Raw genomic sequence first — 22557 nt, 5'->3', positions numbered from 1 at the left:
AACTATGATTCACCTAGCAAACTTCAAACAGCTGTATCTCAACGAAATCATAACCGATTTAAGCTCAATAGGTTCCATTTGAAAGCGTAGTTATAAGCCTTAGTTTTGGCTATAGTTATATAGATTTTAACATATAAAGTTGTTGTTTGTAACAAAAATAGTTTCAAACAATCTTTCTCCAAAATTTTGTTGAATTTTCAAAACTTCGTACGTTTTATGTGAAGTGTTTCGGGAAAATGAGTCACTCACTATGAACCAGCAAATCTTCCATACTTTTAAACATGCAATAGTTTTTCTTGCCCCTTTTTGCCCCAAGAGGTGTAAATTTCATTTTCATTTTCCATTATTATTTATCGATTTCATCATTCAAATCTTTATGATCTGTCATAATTCGTTTGAAATTTTAGTGGAATTACTAAATGGAAATTAAATTTGTTCCTCTAGTTCAGGTTTATGCATAAACTTCTGCATTACAACAACAAAAATTGTAGTAAAAGCCTTTTTATACGATTAAATGAAAAAACTTAATTTGGACCAATTTCACTAGAAAATCGAATTTTCAATTTGACTGTTATTTCCAAAGGGATGATATCAGGCATCCAAGATAATCAATAAATTACCATTATCAAGCAATTCGAGACGTATTTGAGGTTTTGTCCGACCTTTGTATGAAGGACCGCCACTGTGCGACGTAGTGGAATATTCCACTGCCAGTCAGCGTGCAGCTTCTTCAGTTGGCGCCAATCCAACATCGCGCCAAACTGCGAAGAGAAGCATGAGCGGGAAATAAATTGTATATTGTGTATTCGTACTGTGTGCCTATATAAGGCGCACCCATTAGCATGTAAAAATTGTAGTCTATTTCGTTTTCCCGCATTTGATATTCTCTTTTGATACAAACTCTGATGTCAATTTCGCCCAACTTCCCCCCTTGCGGTAACCGGGCGCATTTGAGATTGAGTGTGGCAGCAGGGCGCATTTAAAACTGAGTGTGCAGAAGGTCGATAGTAAAGAAGATTCGTGTGAAAGAGCGTAGCAAAACGGCGAAGCTAATGATTGTCAAACCAGAAGGACGAGGTCAAAAGGCGCAATCGCTGCTGTCAAACAGAAGAAGACGAAAAACCGAGCGGCGCAACAATTCTAAATTTTGATGAATGGCGCATGATGGATTTTTATTTATTTTAACATGTTATTCATAATATGTAAATAAATTAAATGTTTTGCTGCAAACGTAATATTGTAACGGATCCTTCAAAAATGCATCATGCGATTAAATTGATCGGAAACATAATATAGAATTGAAATTACATCCGCTGAACTTCAAATCTATTTTTCTGAGAATGTATTAGGCTTCACATTCGCCCTAATTCTGACTCTGTATTGAGTTTATCACCAGAGTATACGACAATCAGACGCTGTTTCTTACTTTGAGAGGACAAAACCTTGAAACTTCTTTGCCTTATTACATTATTTAGGACAGTAATAAAAATATGAAAAAAAAAAATGTCCTAGATAGCGAAGTTATGTCAGAATATACAACAGTAATCAGAAATTACATTCACTTACAAAAACAATGGAAATAACGCTTATGGATGCTATATTGCGAATCTTTACTTTAATCCGCAGACTGTCCAACAAGTTGCGCGCCGGTGGCCCATGCGCCGAGTTGTGCGCCAGCCAAAAAGTAAATAAAGAAATGTCAAAATATCCCGCCGAGGAAGTGAATCACTTTTAGGGCTTCAGTCCTGAACTGGACAGCGAGCATAATTGTTTAATCGATAAAAAACAGATGGAATAAAAATGTTCGTACCTTCTTGTTTTCAAGTAGCAAGCGTTTCAAATCGTTCTGATTGATCACAACTCGGCGCATGAGCGATCGGCGCGCAACTTTTTCGAGGGTCTGCGGTTTTCAGAAAAGATTCGCAAAGTGCCCAACTAGTACCAGACCCTGGCGCGTAACACAAGAAGCAAAGAGAAAGTGATCGAAATGCTAAAAATTCTCGAGAAGCATAATAATTGTTTTATCGATACAACTTATACGGAATAAAATTGTTCGTACCTTCTTGTGATCAAGTTGCAAACGATTGAAATAGTTTTGACCGACCTACAACTCGGCGCTTAATCGATCGGCGCGCAACTTATTTGGTGGTCTGCGGTGGTCACGAGAAGCTCAATATTCAGAGGCGACCGAAATTTTTCAGAGTCTGGAAGAAAATCAGGCGGGGGTGTGCTCGTTGCTCTTTCAACTGATTTTAATTCTGAAATTATGATTAGGCAAAATTTTAAAGAATTCGAACATGTCTGGATAAAGTCACACATAGCAGGTAAAACACATGTTTGCATCAGTGTATTTTCCACCTGACTATGCGCAATTTTAAGCCCGCAGTTCACTTTACACCCACATTCAACAAGCTTTATTTGGTGCGATAAACGGCGCTTCTTGACGTTGTATCTCGCTTTCAAATATTTTTTGTCCTGTTGCGTTTTTTGGCGAATTCCTCAACTGTCCAACTGGTCGCCGTCGGCCTAATTTCTGCACTCATCCTCGGAACTATCAGAAATACCATAACTTTTCAAATAATCAAGAGCAGACATTATCGCGACTTTTAATGTGGGCACTAAGCTGTCAAAACAACAGTAATTCACATGTGAAGACCGATGCAGCATAGTAATGATACTTTCCCAAGTAACAATGATTGTTGAATAACAGCTTATTCAGCTAAAATGCGGTTTATACAGCCTCTTTTCAGCAGAATAAAATGTTAGGGGTCTATTTTATAAGTCGAGTCGATCAAAATGACTCGACTGGAGTCACTGTCGACCAAAAAATTCGCTCGACTCAGCTCTGTCACTCGAGTTTTTCGACAGTTGTCACTCTATGTGACTGGATTACTATGGGAGTCGACGGGTGACATCTGAAATATGCATGCTTGCTTTGATCGACAATGAATACAGACGAGTCACATGAATCTGCTCGATTTATAAAATAGGCCCCTTATTCAGCTACCAATGTTACCTGTTTTTGTTTATTTCTTTATTATGCTACGTTCAGAATAGAGCTGATATATAACGTAATATAGGCTCCAGGTTCGTCCCACTCGGGCTCAGATTGGGTACCACTTCTAGTACTGCATCTGGTCCCTCGGTAGTGCAAAAGGTACCCAAGTTTGACAGATCGCAGTACATTTTTCACGGCATTCTAGATTACCTTATGAGCCAAAAAATTTTGGGCAACTCCAAGGGACATGGAGGTCTTTAATGTGTCTTTGTAGGCTCCCTTGTTATCAGAAACCTTACATCTAGTCACAGACAAACAGACCTCACACTCTCATAATTCAGAGTCTATGAATGGAGAGTTGCGCGAAGAGTGAAACCAAATCTACCTATCGAAATGTCAAACCGTCTACCTATCGAGCAGACCAGCAAAACAGATAGGGGCTGTTTTCGAAGACGAAGAAGAACAACCATTCAAAGAAGTCTCTTCGCGCAACTCTCCATTCATAGACTCTGTCATCATTGTCCATCGACCACCTTTCTAACTGTCAATACAAAAATATGGTAGGTGGCCAATCCGCCACCCGCAGCGCTCGCATAGTTTTTCTTTGTGTTTGACGTTTACACACTACCGCTATCTGTTGGCCTGTCGGCCAAACACACCGATTTTAGTATTGGGCGTGCATGTCCTCGTGACTATGATTTTGATCGAGATTTGTTCTAAGTGTTACGTCTGTTTGTCTGTGATCTAGTTTTCACTGGAAATAAAAAGTATGGCGTTTGATATAAAGATAGCCTATATTACGTAATATCAGCTCTAGTCTGAACGTAGCATTATACTACGTTCAGACTAGAGCTGATATTACGTAATATAGGCTATCTTGATACCAAACGTCATACTTCTAATTTCCAGTGAAAACTAGATGTAAAATTTCTGATCAAAAGAGCCTATATTACGTAATATCAGCTGTATGCTACGCCTGTATTACGTTATATCAGTTCTAGCCTTAAAGTATCATTAGTCTGAACGTAGCAAAATTTTTTTCATACATGCTTTTGTATACTTACATCAAAAATTTCGAAACCCGCGATATCCAGTACACCAATAAACTGAGCACGTTTTTGTTTCGTATCTAAGGTTTCGTTACATTTTTTCACCAACCATTTAAACAAACGATCAAAAATACCCTTGCAAAGGGCACCAACGGCATTGGAAACCTGATCTTTGTTTTGTCCCTTCGTAACGTATTCGGTACCGACTTTTATCCTTGGTTTCAGCAAGTTCTTATATAGATCATCTGTAACGCATCCCAATAGCTTAGCAACTCGATCTCCTTCATCCGTTCCATCAGCTTCTGCTTGTTCTTCTCGTCCCTTCTGTTTAAATTTCATGCCTCCCATGTGCATAACAGCAGCAGTTATTTTGTAGATGTTGTCTTTTTCATCTTGAGTAAATCCTAATACATCAAAGGCAACCTGTAAATTGAATAGCAAAAAGATATTTCTCGATTACTTTTTCAAATCGACGTAAATAACTTTCATACGGTTTTGAGAAAATTATATAAGAATCACAACCTGTCTTCTAAAACTGTTTTAAAATGAATCACCTTTTTACCATATTTTCGTCGTGTACATCGCTTAAATTTTGTATACAATCAGCTCGTCTGCATTCTGAATTGGTTGTGTAGGGAAAGGTTTACACACTTAGATTAAATTACTGGGGTCGGTAAAATTTTACTGGGTTTTGGAACTACCGAAAAAGTCAGTAAAATGAAAACTGTCGCCACGCGTAATTGAAAAGCGAATTTCACCATGTTTTATTTTTTATCGAAGGCTGATACAAATATTAATTTTCTTTTATGTCACCCCCCCTTCAAAAATCAGAAAATTTTTTTTGACATCAGTTAGGTTTTTTTAATTTTTAGAGTAAAAACTAGGTAAAATAATGATCCAGATGACGATTGGAAAAAGTTTAACAACTATCGTTAAAAATAAAAATTCGAAAAAAAAACTTTTGTTTTCATTTTTTTTTTTGATCCTTATTTATTTTTATCCCCCCCCCCCCCTCGTACCTTCCAAGTGGTCTCGGAAGGTCTCGGACATAAAAGAAAATTAATATTTGTATCGGCCTAATTTCAGTAAAAAATCTGTTTTTCGATTTCTGACATTTTTTTTTTAGTTTACTGACTTTTTCGGTAGTTCAAAAACCCAGTTATTTTAACTCGGCGACAATTTGTACTCTTCGTTCAACTTTGGTTTTATTTTCAGCCTTTAGCTCTTTTAGCATCAATGCAGAAGTACTAATGACGCCTTATGAATGTTCCTCCAAGTTATGGATAAACTAAGGGTCATTTTTCAGAACAAAATATGATTAAAAAACATGGTGATGTTTGAAGAATATAGTTGTTTTATAGAATACACCTCAAAATACCCGATTACGAAAAAGTGTCGATTTCGATTGAAATTTCAAACGATGTCCATCCCACAGATATGGATCAGTGCACTCAAAAAAATCTAAACGTCATTGCTACGTGAAAAATCACGTAGATCATTCCAAATTCATTTTACCCCCACTTCACCTGACTAAGATAAAGATCACTAAACCATTCATAACCACCAAATAGTGTCTCGGTCATTTTTACTGAGGTTACCTATCGCGCTTACTTGAAATTCACGTAGGTGCCTAAGTTCATTTTGACATCTGCATATTGTACGTACATTCGGTGTTGAGCTCAAATCCTAAGATGGCGCCTGCTTGATTTTAGAAGAACTTCAGAAGCTGCTGCTGCTTTAAACGCTGTGTAAGATTGATTTCAAGGTGAATATGCTTTGAATACCGAAGAATCCCTGCATTACTTCATATCTTACACCTGATTTATAACCTCTATCAATTATAGCACGCGAACGCTACAACAAGACAGACCAAACTCACAAAATTGGAGAAACAGCATTCAAAATTCTCAGATTGACAATAAAAAATATCACAATCTTTTAAGGCTCAAGAATCCATCATTCAATCATCAGCAATCATTTCCAACCAAAAACCAGTTTTTTTGCTCAAATTTGAAGCAATCCTCATGAAAATCTATCATTGCATTACAGGTTGCAAGTGTAATGCAATGATAGATTTTCATGAACATTGCTTTGATTTTAAACAAAAAAACTGGTTTTGAAAATTTGTAAAACGATGATGGTTATTTTCCTCTTAAGTTTGTTTACATTTTCCAATTTGGAATTAGTTTTCTTCCAAAGCCTATAAGAAATAAGATTGGTCTTTATCACAGTTAAATTTAATGCCAAACCATCTAGGTCCTATTGAAACGCTTCGCAAAGGCTACCGGAAAATCCACGTAGCTCTTACGTAAAGCGCCGGTGGAATGGACGAAGTTCAAAAGTTCATGCGTTCATTTTGGGCTACCTATGATTCACGTAAGAGCTACGCGCAAAGTGCGATGGAAAAAAATCACGTATGTTTTCACGTAACAATGACGTTTGGATTATTTTGAGTGTGGGAGAGGAGGATCCCTATGGATCAATGCACGAGTTCATTATTTGACGTTTGAGCGGTGCCGTGTTATTTATGTGACCATGGCAACGAGTGAATACGGCACTGCTCAAACGTCAAATTAGTGAACTCGTGCATTGGTCTATTATGGATCAAAACACTATAACAGCAATTTATCTGCAAGTTAAATAGAGTTAAATGAATGGTGTGCTAGTGAAAACTAGTAATCCTTTATAAGAGAGATTTGCGGAAGTTGACATTTCTGTCAAAGTGTGAGCCAATCGAGCAGCGAGAGCTGTCAAAGTGTGAGCCAAATGAACATGCGTAATGTTTGTTTTGAAGTTTTCTTGAAGAGTAATGTAATCCGCTTGATATTATTTCGGTAAAAGTAATTTAGCATGAAGCAAAAAAATGAAATATTTTTCTTTTTTAAATTTTTGTCAATGCGATTTTTAATTGTTGATATTTTTGGCTGTTTATCAGTTTGGATATGTAGCTCAAAGATCTATAACGAAACAAAATACACTTTTTAGCAATGAGGAAGTTATGTCCGTATTGTTGGAATTTGGGCCAGCCTAATATGCGAGTGCGATGATTATCATCACTACCTTGCGCCGGCCCTGTGAATTGTATGTTGACTGTTGTTTATGTTGAATTGTTTTGTAATAAACCGACCGCTGCGACGAGCAAAAGTACTTTGTGTGCCTTCCGTGTTCTTTCCGTTAACGTTACCGAAATTCCCCCGGTGGTTTTGTCGGTACCACTGTGTACCTGGTGGGTCTCCGTGGTCAAAGCCTTCCCACAGGTAATGGGCCCAGTGTAGTGGAAGAACCGGTGAATTAGCTTCGGAACAGTCGCGGTGTGAAATTGTTTCGCGAACGATCCTCCTGTGTGGTGCCGGTCGGTGGGAGCGAATTGTTTAATTGCGCTCGTTTTGGCTTGTGGTCGAGCTGCTGCTGTGTGAAGAAAACAGCTGTGACCGGGACTGTGAAAGTGTTTGGTGCCGTTGTTTCCCGTCTGGTTGAAAGCCCAGTACGAGGAGGAAAGTGCCGGTTTGGCTGTTATGTACCATTTTGTCCCGCAGCCGAAGAAAGACCATTGCCATTTTGTGCCATTTGTTGCCGTAGCCGTGGTGGTGTTCGAGAAATCGAACTGTGACTGAGTGTACCGCCGACGTGTGTGTATAGATACGGCGGGTACTTTCGAAAAAGTGTTGTTGGCTGTATCTTCGTGAATACAGTGTGCGCCAACAGAAAAACGAAAAATCGGAAATGGCTGAGAAAAGTTTTATCGCCCGTTTGGATAATAGAAATTATCAAACGTGGAAGGTGAAAATGGAAATGCTACTGATCAGTGTCGAACTGTGGCATACGGTTTCTGAAGTGAAACCCGAACATGTGACTGTAGCGTGGTCGAAAGAAGATCAGAAGGCGCGGGCCTTGATCGTTCTAAATGTGGAAGACAATCAGTTAGCCTTAGTGAAGGACGCAAAATCTGCGGTCGATGTGTGGGAACGTTTGAAGAAGTACCACGAAAAGGCTACGGTGACGTCGCGAGTGTCGCTTCTAAAGAAGCTGTGTAGTTTTAACTACGAAGAAGGTGCGGACATGGAGAAGCACCTGTTCGCGATCGAAGAGTTGTTCGATCGGTTGTCGTGCGCGGGACAGAAGCTCGAAAGTTCGCTGCAAGTGGCGATGGTGTATCGCAGTCTGCCGGAGTCGTACAACGGGTTGGTGACGGCTTTGGAAAGCCGGCCAGATGATGACCAAACTCTAGAGTTCGTGAAGCAGTGGCTGATGGACGAGTACCACCGACGGATGGAGAAGCGTGATGTGTCCAGTGAGCGCAGTGATCGTGCGCTGGGAGCGAGTAACGAAGGCACAAGAAGAAGAAGAAGAAGAAGACAGCGAGTGTGCTACTACTGTCGGAAACCAGGCCACTTCCGGAGAGATTGCTACGTGACAGTGAAGAAAAGGTACCGGAAGTGAAGAAAGCTGTAAAGAAAAACCCGGGAATTTGTTTCGGTGTTGGAGGTCAGCGGAAGCGAAGCAGCTGGTACGTGGACAGTGGCTGTTCGAGCCACATGACCAGCGACAGGAAGTTCTTCGATAAGATCGACGAAAGTGTGAAGGTTGAAGTGAACTTGGCGGATGGCTCGGTGCTGAGATCCGCCGGTGTAGGAGAAGGCTTCCTGAAGTGCGTCACTGACAACGGGGAAGTGAATGAATTTGTGGTGAAAGACGTGCTGTATGTTCCGGAGCTGGACTGTGGATTGCTTTCAGTCCGAAAGCTGGCACAAAAGGGACTGCAAGTGAACTTTGTGAAGTCCAGGTGCCAGATTGTGAGTCGTAGCGGAGAAATGCAAGCTGTGGCAGAACTTTGTGAAGAGCTGTACGCTCTGAAGACTGCAGAAGTGAGGAAGAGCGGCAACCGCCGGAAAACTGCAGCTGGGCATCTCGTTGAGGAGGAGTGCCACCAAGAAGAATTTTATGACTGTTTTGACGAGGGAAACCGATGCTAAGTGTGACATCGTGTATAGACTGTACACTCTTTGTGACTTTGTGGTTGTCAAACTTGACGAAGCAGGAGGGCGTTGTGTGCAGGAGGAGTAAGACTCGTAGGTTGAGAACCTGAGATGGCTGAGTTGCCCAATGAGGACTTTTTTGGACTTAGTGATTCCAAGTAGTGATGAACACATCGAGGAGAAGTGTTGGAATTTGGGCCAGCCTAATATGCGAGTGTGATGATTATCATCACTACCTTGCGCCGGCCCTGTGAATTGTATGTTGACTGTTGTTTATGTTGAATTGTTTTGTAATAAACCGACCGCCGCGACGAGCAAACGTTACTCTAGTGTTCTTCCCGTTCGCGTACCGAAATTCCCCCGGTGGTTTTGTCGGTACCACTGTGTACCTGGTGGGTCTCCGTGGTTTAAGTACTTCCCACACGTATTACAATATTATTCTCGACGAAGAGCAAAATCAGCACTGCTGGTCTGTTGCCATATCATTCCATTTTACTTCCGCTTATCTCTCTATAAACGATCACTAGTGAAAACATACGTTTTGGCGTTTATTTCGGAATCGTCTTATCTTTGATTCATAACCGTGGTATGGTTTTCAATGCCCCACAGTTATGAATCAACGCTTTTGGGAATACGGTTGACATTTTATTTCCTACGAACGGCAAACATAAGCTTAAGCATATTATAATTGATTGCGATGTTGTACAGGTTTATGGTTCAAAATGTGTTCTGCGTAATTGCAACTCTATTTGATGAGATATTCCCATTTTAATCCAACTCTGATCCATATCTGTGTGCTTGCTATCCATAACTGTGGGGTGACTGTACAGTAGGCCGTCCCTTATTTTTCGAAAATGCGAAATGTTATAAGTTCGTCATTGCAAAGTGCTCGTTTTTGTATGAAAAAAATCAGGTAAAAATTTGAATTTCGTACGTGGACGCAGTCTTCAAAATTGCCTTTGCATTGCGTTGCTTTGATTCAGAAAACAAGGAGAAAGAGAATGCAGGATCCTTATTTTTCAATCCAACAAGGCTTTGATTGGCTCGAATCATTTCGGTGAAAATACTGAATCATTTTTCTGAATCATTTGTGACTCCTTGGATTAAGCGGGCTACGCTGCAGAAGGATAATAAAAACTGTTGATAGGCTTAGCAACCAACAATGTTTTCTTTTCATCGCGAGGTCACAAAATGCGTGTCAGTACCTATCCAGTTGACAAATAAAATGTTTGCTTCTATATTGAGCATTTTGCACCTTATTAGACTACTGTGCAGAAAATTTTTGCACAGTGAACATTTGAACACCTCGCACATGCACGTACATTACAGTTTGAAGGCTGCTTCGATACTATGTTCTCGTCTTTGTTATGATGTTATGCGAACGATTTCCATAACATAATTGACATCATCGGTGAATTTTTTTCACTCGGTCCCTGAATACAATCTAAACATAGCCATAAATGCCACCGGAAGAATGCTTCAGTGCCCTGTGCAGAATTAATATCTCTAGATGACGAGTTCAGTTCGTTACTCAACGTGAAATATCGTGATGCATCGAATTGGGTCCTAAAATGTTTAATGAATTCTTGTTTTTATTTAATAATACGAAAGAGCATGTTATTGCAACTACTTTAGCAAGTTTTCCAGCTCAAATAACGGCTATAACATTTTTAAACTTCAATTTTAAAAATGGTTCCGAATATGAACCTTGACACTTGTGATCTTGTTTGACATTCACTTTTTCGACAAAAATGCCACAGGGCATATAGTTTGAACACTGGGGTTGTTCCTATCTGACATTTCGGAAGGGACACGGAAAACAAAATATACCCAACATTTGAGTTTAAACCAAAAGGTGTGACAAAATCATAAAAAAATGTTTTTTTGTACTTAAACCAATGAAAATCAATTAAAAATTGAGTAAACATGTGTTTCTGCCCTAAACTTAAGCGTTTGGTACTAAAATTGAAACAGGGCTTTAGGACCCTATTGCCGGACGCTTCGGAAGCCGGACACTGGCCTTTTTTACGGTGTTTTTGAACCTAATTCCGATTCTCCATGCATCAAAGTTGTCGATAATATATTTTTTGGGTGATTTAAGAAAGGGGGCCCGGGATTCGAAGCATCCGGATACTTCGAATCAACACGGTACTTGGGTGAACTAATAGAGACCGATGAAGATCAAGTTGCTAAAAGTTCTTCCGCTCTTTCGGCATGAATCGCTAATCGACTTGAATCTGACAACGGATGATTTGAATTTTTTGGATCAAGCAAATAATAGTTTCTCAAAGGAGCTTTACGGCTGCTGGCTATTGCCGTTTGCGATTTCAAGGACCATTTGCCGTGAAAAGAAGTCTGTTAGTGGGGTGTAGCTGGCAAAAAGGGTGGAAATTTTTCTACACCAATGCTGGTTGTTTCGAATACACGAAAAAAAAAGAACTTTCGATGCAATCTATTTGACTGCTTTGAAATATTGTGAAACTTCATAAACAGCTTTTGTAGCATACGCCTGCTGATGCAAATAGTATCTAGCACATGCACAATTTCATTAGAATCTAAAATTTCGTGCAATGGTCAATAAATGGTGAACTATCTTGCGTGAACATAGTGATTCTCATGAAGCTGTTGTTTAGTATCAATTGATTGACCCAAAAGTCTTTTGAAGATGTTAATGTTATCTTTTTTCATTATAGCCACAACCAGTTTCAACAGTCTTTCCTGAAGAAAATGATGTGATGTTTCATCATATATGCATTCCTACGACATTGACGTCATGTACGAACAGGAGCATCAACCCTGTAGCGGATCGTCTCAAATTTGCATGTGATTTTTGGAACAGACTCATTGTATTTCAATACTTAGCAATATGTTATCTCATGTTTATGGTGAAGATGAATCGAAGCCACACTTCAAATTTTCTTGAGCACAAATTTGGAGAATCGAACACCCGTTTGAGCTGAAAACTTAATCGATTGGTCACCACCAGCTAGTTTAATTATGCTCCTAAAAATTTGAGGTTTGGCTTCGATTCATCTTCACCTTAATGTCAATAAAAGTGTTTTGTATTACCTGTGAAAGTTCTACCATCACGATAAAAGAAGTTTAAACATGTTATACACACCTCTATTCTTATTTTATTGGCATTGGTTTGGCATCCAGCTCTATTCTTACTCTAAATTAGACAAAAAAGTTTCCCTATTTAAGTCCATTGTATCCGTTAAGCAAGTTCTATTATGCATAGATGGTTAAGTCTTGCCTGCAACGTTTTTGAACATATGAATTGCCTCATGCCAATAGAAAATATGTTTCTGAGTTATGGCATGATAAGTTTGTACTACAGTTATACTGGTGAAATAAATGGCCTCAACTAGCAAAAATATAACTAACTTTTTACACCAAACTGTTTTTTCGTAGAAAGAGCTAATCTTTAAACTAATTCTTTTATTTATATACCTAAATTATAAGTTAACTCCCATGGTAAGTATATTAGATCTCAACACTTTTATTCATTTACTATACTGATAACATAGGCCCTTAGATAGGTTTCCCAAAAGGGGAATCAAGAAGTTCCAATTGTATACAAAGCTCGCTGAAAACTGGAATTTTGCACGGAATCCGAGGTCTAGAGTATGCATTTGCGTTGAAATGATTTGAATCAATGATGTATTATTTTTGATCAAGTAAGCACAGGAGCAATAGGGTAACGACTGTTTATTTCGTTTATAACCAGCAACAGTTGGCGCCAGAGGCAAAAATTGCAGACAACAACCTTTCGAACATTCAGTTTCTCTTACCGGCCGCCGAGCGGCGACACTGATGTTTGTATTCCTCTCACTGATCGCGCTACGCTGGATTCTCAAATTTCTCAAACTTTCAACACAAGCGCATGGAAGAATGGTAGTCGGAGAGCTGTCAAAACGTATCGAAAATAATGAAAATCGTAAATTGCTCGCAATTAGGAAACTGAATCAAAAAAGTAGTGATTAGAAATCAAGTGTAAAGTGAAAACATAACTTTTTGTGTTTAGTTCATCTTCCGAGGTGCTTTCTTTGCTTCAGGATTTCGTTTTTACTACCATTGAAAAAGAGCCATCTATTGCCTTTTCAGTTTTGAATATCGCCCTATTGAATTGAAAAGGCGCGAATCCTACGCTAAGCAATGATATTTTCAAAGCATGCTTTTCAAAATATCTGTGCAGCAATGATGATCTTTGAAGACTGCGTGGACGCTAAGTGGTCCCCCAACGGGCCTGAAGGTATTAGGTGTTGATGACCCCGTGCGCAAAATCGAGCTCGCTATTCTAGTGCACGCAACATGAGTACGAAAAGCCACCAGTAACAAATTGTTCTGCGCGCGTTGATAATCAGTATAGAAGTTTGTTTTCGTTGGGATGATTCAAATATTACGTAACGCAAAATTAGACCCCCTCCCTCCCCCACGTAACAGCTTTTGTATGAAAAATTTAAAATTTTTGTATGGACCGTAACACTACGGAAGACTCCCTCCCTCCCCCTGTTGCGTTACGTAATATTTGCACGATCCCTTTGTAGTTCTGAATTTATGTCAGCGTGCAGTGTTATGAAGATATCCACAGTATAAAATATTATTTTACTTAAAATTCTATGCTGAATATCAATTTGTTACTAGTGTCTTTTCGCACTCATGTTGGGTACATTAGAGCAACGAGCTCGATTTGACGCATGAGGGTCATCTACACCTAATACCTACCTTTAGGGTCGTTGGGGGACCACTTAGCGTCCACGTACGGACTTCAAATTTTTACCTGATTTTTTTCTTTCCAAAACGAGCACTTTACAATGACGAACTTACATTTCGCATTTATCAAAAATAAGGGACGGCCTACTGTACAGTGAATCCATAGTCCATCCGACAAACCCATCAATAACCGCTTCCGTTGCATTTTTTCTACGCAGATGGAGATTTGCTCTGAGCAACATCGCTGATCGCATAAATCGTTTCGCCAACTTCACGAAATACACAGAAAAAAATCCGTTCTCGTATCCGTGAACAGCAGACGTGAACTCGTCAACAACAAAAATACACCGTGAACTAGATCATGTTTATGTCACCATTTGTGGTAGTTCATGGTGTATTTTAGACAGTTCACGTTTTCCAGAATTCTTTTTTGAGCGTATACATACCTTCATGTAGAAAACTCCAGAAATTTCTTTAAATTCTCTATTTTTGTGCATATACAAGGGGCTGTCCATTTATTACGTAAGACATTTTTCGGGGTTTTTAAATCCCCCCTCCCCCCATAGTAAGATTTTTTGTATGAAAATTTAAAATAATTTGTATGGCACGTAAGAAATCTCAGACCCCCCCTCCCCCCATAAACCCTTACGTAATTAATGGAACACCCCCAACGGTGGGTCGTATCTGAGAGAGACTCGCGAAGAGGAAAAATATTAACGTCATATGCAGCCCAGATTCCCCTCTCACGAAACGTCAAATGCAGCTCACCGTTTTTATGGCTGAAAAAGTGAAAAGTATTGTGTTCAAAGTAAACTGTTGTTAAAAACCTCAGTCGGCGGGGCAGTTTTTTCCAAAGTTGCTGATAAATCTAAGCAGCAGATTAATTATTTCTAATGTCTGCTACGTTTGCTGGCATGAAATTTCACTCAAACGGCTATTTATGATTCGATGTGATGCAAACTCAATCATTTTTTGCTGAGAGGTTCATGTAAGGGTTTGAACAGCATGCGCATAATTAGTATAAACACAAAGTGGAATAAGAAAAAAACTCAGCAATCACAGAAAAAGAAGACTGTCTTCGCGAGTCTCGTCTCAGGGTCGTATGTACTTCACTGATCACCAATCAGTCGTATAGAGTGCTGCATATGACGAGCCTAACCTCACTTATTTGACAGCTGCTGGTCCTGTTGTTTACGTTTCGGACTTAGTCGTTTTTTCATCATTTTTTCATCTTCGCATTTCTATCACCAGCATGCTGATGGTGACGATTTTCCACGGTAGGAAGATTGAATAATGCGATCCGTGTGTATCTGCAATGGATTTGACCTCTCCTTGCAGCAAACTTTCACGAAATTAAGAATGATTCGAAAAAAGTACTAAGTCCAAACTGTAAACAACAGGACCAGTACCTGTCAAAATTGATACGTGACGTCACAGTGCAGTGGAGTATGGACATTTTCAGAAGTCAAACGTCAGAACGTACCCGTTCGAAGTGCAGCGGTGACTAGCGTTAGGTCGTATCGATTAGGTCGAATGAACAACAAACAATGTTCTATCGACGGAAAACTTTTTTATGGTCGTAAATCAATAAATTGAGCGGCTTGTTCAATCCTCGTTGGCATAAAACTGAGAGATCAGGCATCTGTCGACTACAATCCTTGCGTTACAGAACCGTGTAGTGTTCGCCTGGTGCAGTCATAACCGGCCGAAGCGGTGAAGGTGGTTTACGCGGTGATTACGGAGACTTCAGAAACCGTGATGGAAGGAGGGAGCGAAACCAGCGGAGCCCATTATGATGAATGAAAACATAAACAAAAATCGTCTGGTCTAAAGAGTTTACATTACTTAATTAATTACTTAATTATAGTTTCTTTAATCTGGTCATGCCAGCTGATCTCAAATTCACAACGTGGTGGCAAAACCACAGGGGAAAAAGGGGTCTGCATTTTTTCGGGGTCAAACAAATTGTAGGGGACCAAGGGGTGAACTAACGTGCCGCAAGTTTTTCATTGTTTTCTAATAGTTCAAGGCTCCAAAACATATTGGTTCCTTAGGAAAGTTTGTCCAGTAAATTGACAGAAAGCTTATAAGCCAATAAATTGTTTTCACGGAAATGGTCTACTCAGAAGCATCACAACCTGTCTTCTAAAACTGCTTTAAAATGAATCACCTCTTCAACTTTTTTTCGCCGTATATATTGCTTAAATTTTGCACACAATATTTTTCGCCGTATATATTGCTTAAATTTTGCACACAATATGCTCGCGTTCAAAAACTAGGCAGTTCAAATTATATCCCACAAAAGTTTTATCCAGCTTTTTACGCCTGGCTGCCATAAAATTTTGGATCACCCCCATATGACGCATGCTGCAAACACTATAATTTCTTATGGTTGCATCTCAGTAAACCGTGCCTGATTGAAAAATCTACATAAACATTGAAAATGTCAACTGTTTTCAACGTTCAATAGTTTTGTTAAAATTTATCGAATGATTATTACCTGGGAGGGAGAAACCAATACAAAATTTCTGTACGTCATAGTGAGCCGAGATTCCGCTGTCACGAACTGTCACTGTGAGCCCAGATCTCAAACATTGGACTAACATGAAAAAAGCGCGCAACTGATTACAACACATTTTCGTATTCCTTCAAAAGTGATAAAAATCGAATGAAAATCAATTCATGCACATTACGCAAGTAATGTCACGTGAGCACCATTTAATCTGATTGAACATAAAGCATTGAAAAACGTATCGTTCTACTTTTTCCAATAAAAATAAATATTTAGTGCATAGAAAACTGCGGCCCTTTTTTCATGTTTGTCAGGAAAGATCGAAGATGCACAACAAAAGGAAACTACCGATTTTCTCGAAGCCTGCCTTGATTGTTGTTGGCAAGCTGGAGTTATCTTGCAGTTCAAAATAACGTTGTCTTATATTTCGTGTGTAGTATCTGTGCCTCCCTCCCAGATTATTACCAAAAAATCTATTTCAGCAGAATCTAGGCGTCGGAACCACTCAGCTGCATAAGGGAACTGCCAGAAGTTCCAAATGGATGTTCAAAGATTGGGGCTATCTATTGAGTTAAGCATATAAAACCTTTTCTGGAAAGCTGAAGGCTGTACCATGGTCTTAGGCGTATGGAGAATTACGACACTACAAAAATGACTAACGGCAGAATTTTTCACATTTGCTTGAGCCGTAAACCACGTTTATCCATACGGTTAAACAGAGTTTAAGGCTTAAGCGGTGGTGAAGAAATCACTTTGTAATGGATGAAAATTATAAATATGTGGTGCTTGATAAGATATAGACACTGACAAATATAAGTGTCCAATAATGTGTGTTGGCAGTATTTAATAATTGGTACGTTTTAGCCATAATCGGAGGGCGTTTCACCGTAAGATGTTGGCCAAAAAATAGCTTCGCACATAATGATATTTAGCATTTTAACAGACTCAAGAAAGCTGATCAGTGGGCATACAAAGAATTGCAACAAATATTATGTGCCAGACTAGATATGTTTCCGCCAGATAGACCTAGGACACGGTGACTATTGTTCTGCTCGTTATTCTCATTTGTACTTTTAAAACCATCAAATTTTAGAATGAGTTCCAATTTCCCCCTGAGATTGAAGACGAGATATGCATTTTTGTAGGTACCTAAAATAAAAAAAATATATTAAGACTCATAAGCCACAGTACTGGAAATATGTTGAACCAATCGGTAAAAAAATTTGACGTTTGAATCAACAACCCTAGAAAACTGCCTACTAAGATACAGCTATAAAATCGGTTGCCAACAAAAGTCAAATGTGAATAGCCCCTTGTTGTTTTATAGCGAGCGTAAAAAGCTGGATAGAAATGATAAACCGTTTTATTTAGGCTAACCATATCCTGAAGATTCAAAATCAGGACATTTTAAAATTTTCACAAATTTCCTGTAAGTTCCATTTTGTCTAAAATTTCAAACATAACTGATATTCCAAACAGCAGTGATTTCAAAATTTTAAACGTGAGAACTTGTTAATAATTTTGTCATCCTATGTTGAAATTTGAGTTGTTTTCATTTCAAAGATAAGTGCTCTAAATATTCGATATTTGAAAAAAAAACGTGTGTTTTCTTATTTGTTTTCATTATGTTCTGTTGTTAAATTAATATTGCGGGGAAATTTAAAAATTTGGATTGCTTCGCGGAAATAACGCGCAGTGAGCAATCCCCGCAGAGAACAAATGAACCACAGCAAGCATTGCAACTCTGGAGAGTGCCTAGATTGAATTCAATGTCAGTAAATAAGCAGCCAAATTAAAGTCCAATTGCTACAACTTTTCCTCGGGAGCCGATGCGTGGAAATTTAAATTCTTTTCATTCGTTTGAGTTACCGTTTCTAACCGGGATAGGAGTTGATGATTCTAATCAGTTAAACCTAATCAGTTCATGCCTTTTCACTAGGTTTAGAAAGGAAATATTACAATCTGGAGTTGTAGTTCGGAATCGTTCAATTAAAAAATCGTTTAAGTGAATAAGTGACCCGGGCAGTTTTGTTATGGAGAAACTAATAACTCATTCAGCATTTTCTCCTATGACTCATAAAGAAATAAGTTGCTTGTTCTCCCTTACTTTCTTTTGCCTAAAAATGACTTTTTACTACTCTCCTTACCTCATCTCATCTTTCATTCTACAAGCCATTTGATTTATTCAAATGACCCGAATTAGAGAACATGAATACAAAAGTTCTCTAACCTGAATTTCTGGTTATCTCTAATCATAATTATCAGAAAAAAATCAACTGGTACCGGAAGTCAAAACTATCCGTTGACAGCATGCAACATATTTCAACTTTTGAAATCACGGGTGACTATGATTGATATGGTGGAAAATTTTCCAATAGGTTACCCTGGATTTTCCAGGAATATCAATTTTTCTTGCAAAGCGTAATAACAAATGAAAGACACATTCTTTCCTTTACTACAGTAAGAATATATCGGTTTTATTGAAAATGCTTTTCGTAATTCTCAGAAGATCTAAAGAAATTTTAATTTGCGGGTATGAGTATTAACTCTTAAATATTAAAGAGAAGAACTCTCAAAGTTAAGCGAAGTATGCACTTCAACAGAAAAGTAATCGCCTATCTCGATGCGTGGGAAATTTCTTGCAAGAAATGCTCAAGAAAAGCATTTTTCTTTGATCACAGTACGCAGTTGAAAAGAAATGTCATTTCAAATATAGCTCGCTGTAGGAAATTTCTTGAGCAGGAATTTTTACTTTTCTTGAGCGAAACAGCATACTTAGCTTTAATGTTTGAAACCTTTTAAAGCCCTCAATAGGAATCCTCTTTGCCAAACTGACCATAAGTTTCATCAAGCATTATCTCACCAAAAATCCATCATTGGGAATTTCCCAAGGGTCGTTAAACATCGATTTAGGTATCCAAATATGTCCTGAAATAATCTCGCCAACAATTATTTTTTATCAGAAGTTAGTAGTTTCAGTCGTGAGTTTTATTAATATTATCTCCACAGAAATTGCAAACTGTGCTTTTTGAGAACTTTATTAATGGTGACAATAACCACGACTCTCAATCAAAACATTTTTTTTTAGTTTAAATATTGACCATTGCACGAAATTTTAGATTCTAATGAAATTGTTCATGTGCTAGATACAATTTGCACACTTAGGCTAACATCAGCAGGCGTATGCTACAAAAGCTGTTTATGAAGTTTCACAATATTTCAAAGCAGTCAAATAGATTGCATCGAAAGTTCTTTTTTTTTGTGTATTCGAAACAACCAGCATTGGTGTAAAAAATTTCCACCGTTTTGCCAGCTACACTCCACTAACAGACTTCTTTTCACGGCAAATGGTCCTTGAAATCGCAAACGGCAATAGCCAGCAGCCGTAAAGCTCCTTTGAGAAACTTTTATTTGCTTGATCCAAAATAATCAAATCATCGGTTGTCAGATTCAAGTCGATTAGCGATTCATGCCGAAAGAGCGGAAGTACTTTTAGCAACTTGATCTTCATCGGTCTCTATTAGTTCACCCAAGTACCGTGTTGATTCAAAGTATCCGGATGCTTCGAATCCCGGGCCCCCTTTCTTAAATCACCCAAAAAATATATTATCGACAACTTTGATGCATGGAGAATCGGAATTAGGTTCAAAAACACCGTAAAAAAGGCCAGTGTCCGGCTTCCGAAGCGTCCGGCAATTCGATGTATCACGATATTTCACGTTGAGTAACGAACTGAACTCGTCATCTAGAGATATAAATTCTGCACAGGGCACTGAAGCATTCTTCCGGTGGCATTTCTGGCTATGTTTAGATTGTATTCAGGGACCGAGTGAAAAAAATTCACCGATGATGTCAATTATGTTATGGGAATCGTTCGTATAACATCATAACAAAGACGAGAAAATAGTATCGAAGCAACCTTCAAACTGTAATGTACGTGTATGTGTGAGGTGTTCAAATGTTCACTGTGCAAAATGCAAAATGCTCAATAAAAAGGCATTCGAATGAAGCGATATTACACGATGATAAGGAACATATTTATGTTCTCATTTTAGCATTGAGTTTCGGAGATCTCTTTTATTTAGATAGCGATAGAGTGATAGCTTTTCCAAATTCGAATTATCTTTAGCATTCCATGGTGCTCGGCAAGCAGGAAAAAGCAGGACAAATAATGAAACATGAACAATAAATCAGGACACCTCAAATGAACTTCAAAATCAGGACATGTCCTGCTAAATCAGGACGGATGGTAACCCTAGTTTTATTCAGTTATGGCCGGTACGGTGATCTTAAGTACTGTGCAAAAGGATAAGACAAGAAACGGTCATTGTCCCATTGTGGTAATATCCACACAACCCAGATAACCAGTAAGCACTGTTATAAGCGGTAAGTTAAACAGTTCTGCAGTGCCAACTAGCATTATAAGACATTCTCAAATGCTTCTAGGCACTGTGACCTTCAAGCCCTGATATAAGCCGTATATGAGTATATAACGCTATGTTACAGGGCTTGTAAACCCTGTGCCTATAGGCCTTTTCATGTGACAGATCCGTCTATGCATTTGTTTACATCGGTGGAGGACCGGTGCTAACACGGGCCTGTCATTTTCATAGAAGAACTGTCAAAGTGTTTCCCGATCAGCTGATTTGAGACGTCATGTGAATAGGCCTATAAGCCGAATGCTAAAAATCTTGACGTTTATATCGAAGAGAGCAAAACAGATTTCAACCAAAACAAAAAAGTTATGAACGATGATGGAATTTGGGAACAATTTTTCCGATTCATATATGTTACCTGTGTGGTACTGAATGAACATTGTCATAGATCTTGTCTTCCAACCCTGTTATGATGGCTGACAATCAAAAGCCTGTTGAAAGATATCCGAGAATGTAGCAGCGGATCGAACATCAAACGATCTAGTAGGCATGGCACAACTTTGACGCCTCACTCCTATAGTAACGTCAGAATGGAATGAAAGGTTTTTCGTGGGGCTCCCGCTTGCCAACATCGATTCTGAGCTCCACATTTGGCGAACCTGCCAGAATTTTAAATAATATTTCGTGTTCATGGAGTGCCTGGTTTCGTTAACAAGCGGGAGTGTCCACTAGAAAATGTGTTTGTGCCGAGTGCTTCTTAAACCGCGTGTGAAAATATGTGTTCAGAGTGATTGTGGAGTGAAGTTTGAATCTGATAAAAAAGGCATATATCTGTAAGTAAACAGCAATGTGGTATTTTTCTATGAACAAGAGAAAACTGATTGAAGAGGAAATATGACATGAATATGTATTAGCCGCTTCACTACTCGTTGAAGCAGCAATGTTTCTCTCTGTGCTTGTTGTTGTTCTTATTGAACACCAGCATCACCTCAACTATTTGAGTTGCGCGATGCAGGCTTTGAAGTGAATATTTTGTTTTGCTTTTGAATTCAAACAGATTACTTCGATGAAAATATTTGAATGTAAAAAAAAATGTAGAAAGTGTTTCATCTGTTTTATCCGATTCAAAGATTATGTTATTTCGAGCTGATTAATCTAAGTTATGAAATGCACATTCTGCTTTTATCAAGGACCTATTTTCTGCATAAGTTGAACGGAAGAAGAATAACGTTAGGAACTGAACTATTATTTTTGCAGAAGTCAGTTGAACATATCCGTGCAAAATGTATAATAATATGTATAATAAGTATAATTTGTATAATAATGCAAAAGAGAAGTGAAGTGTTTAAGTTCTATTAGTTGTTTTCTTGAATGTTAATCAATTTGTATAACTTATCATTTAGTTATATCAATCGTACAAAAAAAAACGCCCGTAACATTTATCAACTCTGCAAATTTCTATATAAACAATAATAAAATTTCGCTTTGTTTGTATGTGATCATTTTATCGTTACTTCTGTGATAATACGCACATTTCTATGTTTTATCTCTCCTGCTTTTAAATGAATATAAAATAGTTTTAATCAAGTAAGATAGAGTGAAAAATGAATGTTAGTGTGTGCAAATTTTTCTAGCCATGGGCGATTTTAAATTGATGTTCCAAAAGTAATTTTTTTATGTTGGCACTACATGAAATCCTAATTCAAGGGATTTGGTCTTAATTTGAACCGTTGTTCTTGTAAATTTGCTTACGATTGGAAAAATCGAATCGATTTAAAAAAAAAAATGGATTCAAAGGATTCGATTGAATAAAGAAACGATTCGACGTATCGAATTTGAATCGATTCAGTATTATCGATGTTTTGGTCAAATTTGCCCAATAGTGCACATGATTATTTTCTTTCCTATTTGCTTCAGTACATTGTGTATC

General features: G+C 38.3%; 1 protein-coding gene across 2 annotated transcripts in view; it reads right to left on the bottom strand.

Annotated features, from left to right (window-relative positions):
* Positions 1-22557, bottom strand: part of LOC110678344 (myosin heavy chain, muscle-like) — a 285969-nt gene that overhangs the window by 144408 nt on the left and 119004 nt on the right. For both annotated transcript variants that reach the window (XM_021851099.1, XM_021851103.1), the window contains exon 6: positions 4063-4470. In XM_021851099.1, coding sequence (XP_021706791.1) covers positions 4063-4470 — 408 coding nt within the window. The remainder of the gene's footprint in view (positions 1-4062; positions 4471-22557) is intronic.

Source organism: Aedes aegypti, chromosome 1, assembly GCF_002204515.2.
Source record: "Aedes aegypti strain LVP_AGWG chromosome 1, AaegL5.0 Primary Assembly, whole genome shotgun sequence".
Taxonomy (NCBI): Eukaryota; Metazoa; Arthropoda; class Insecta; order Diptera; family Culicidae; genus Aedes; species Aedes aegypti.
This window is presented reverse-complemented; position numbering and strand designations above follow the sequence as displayed.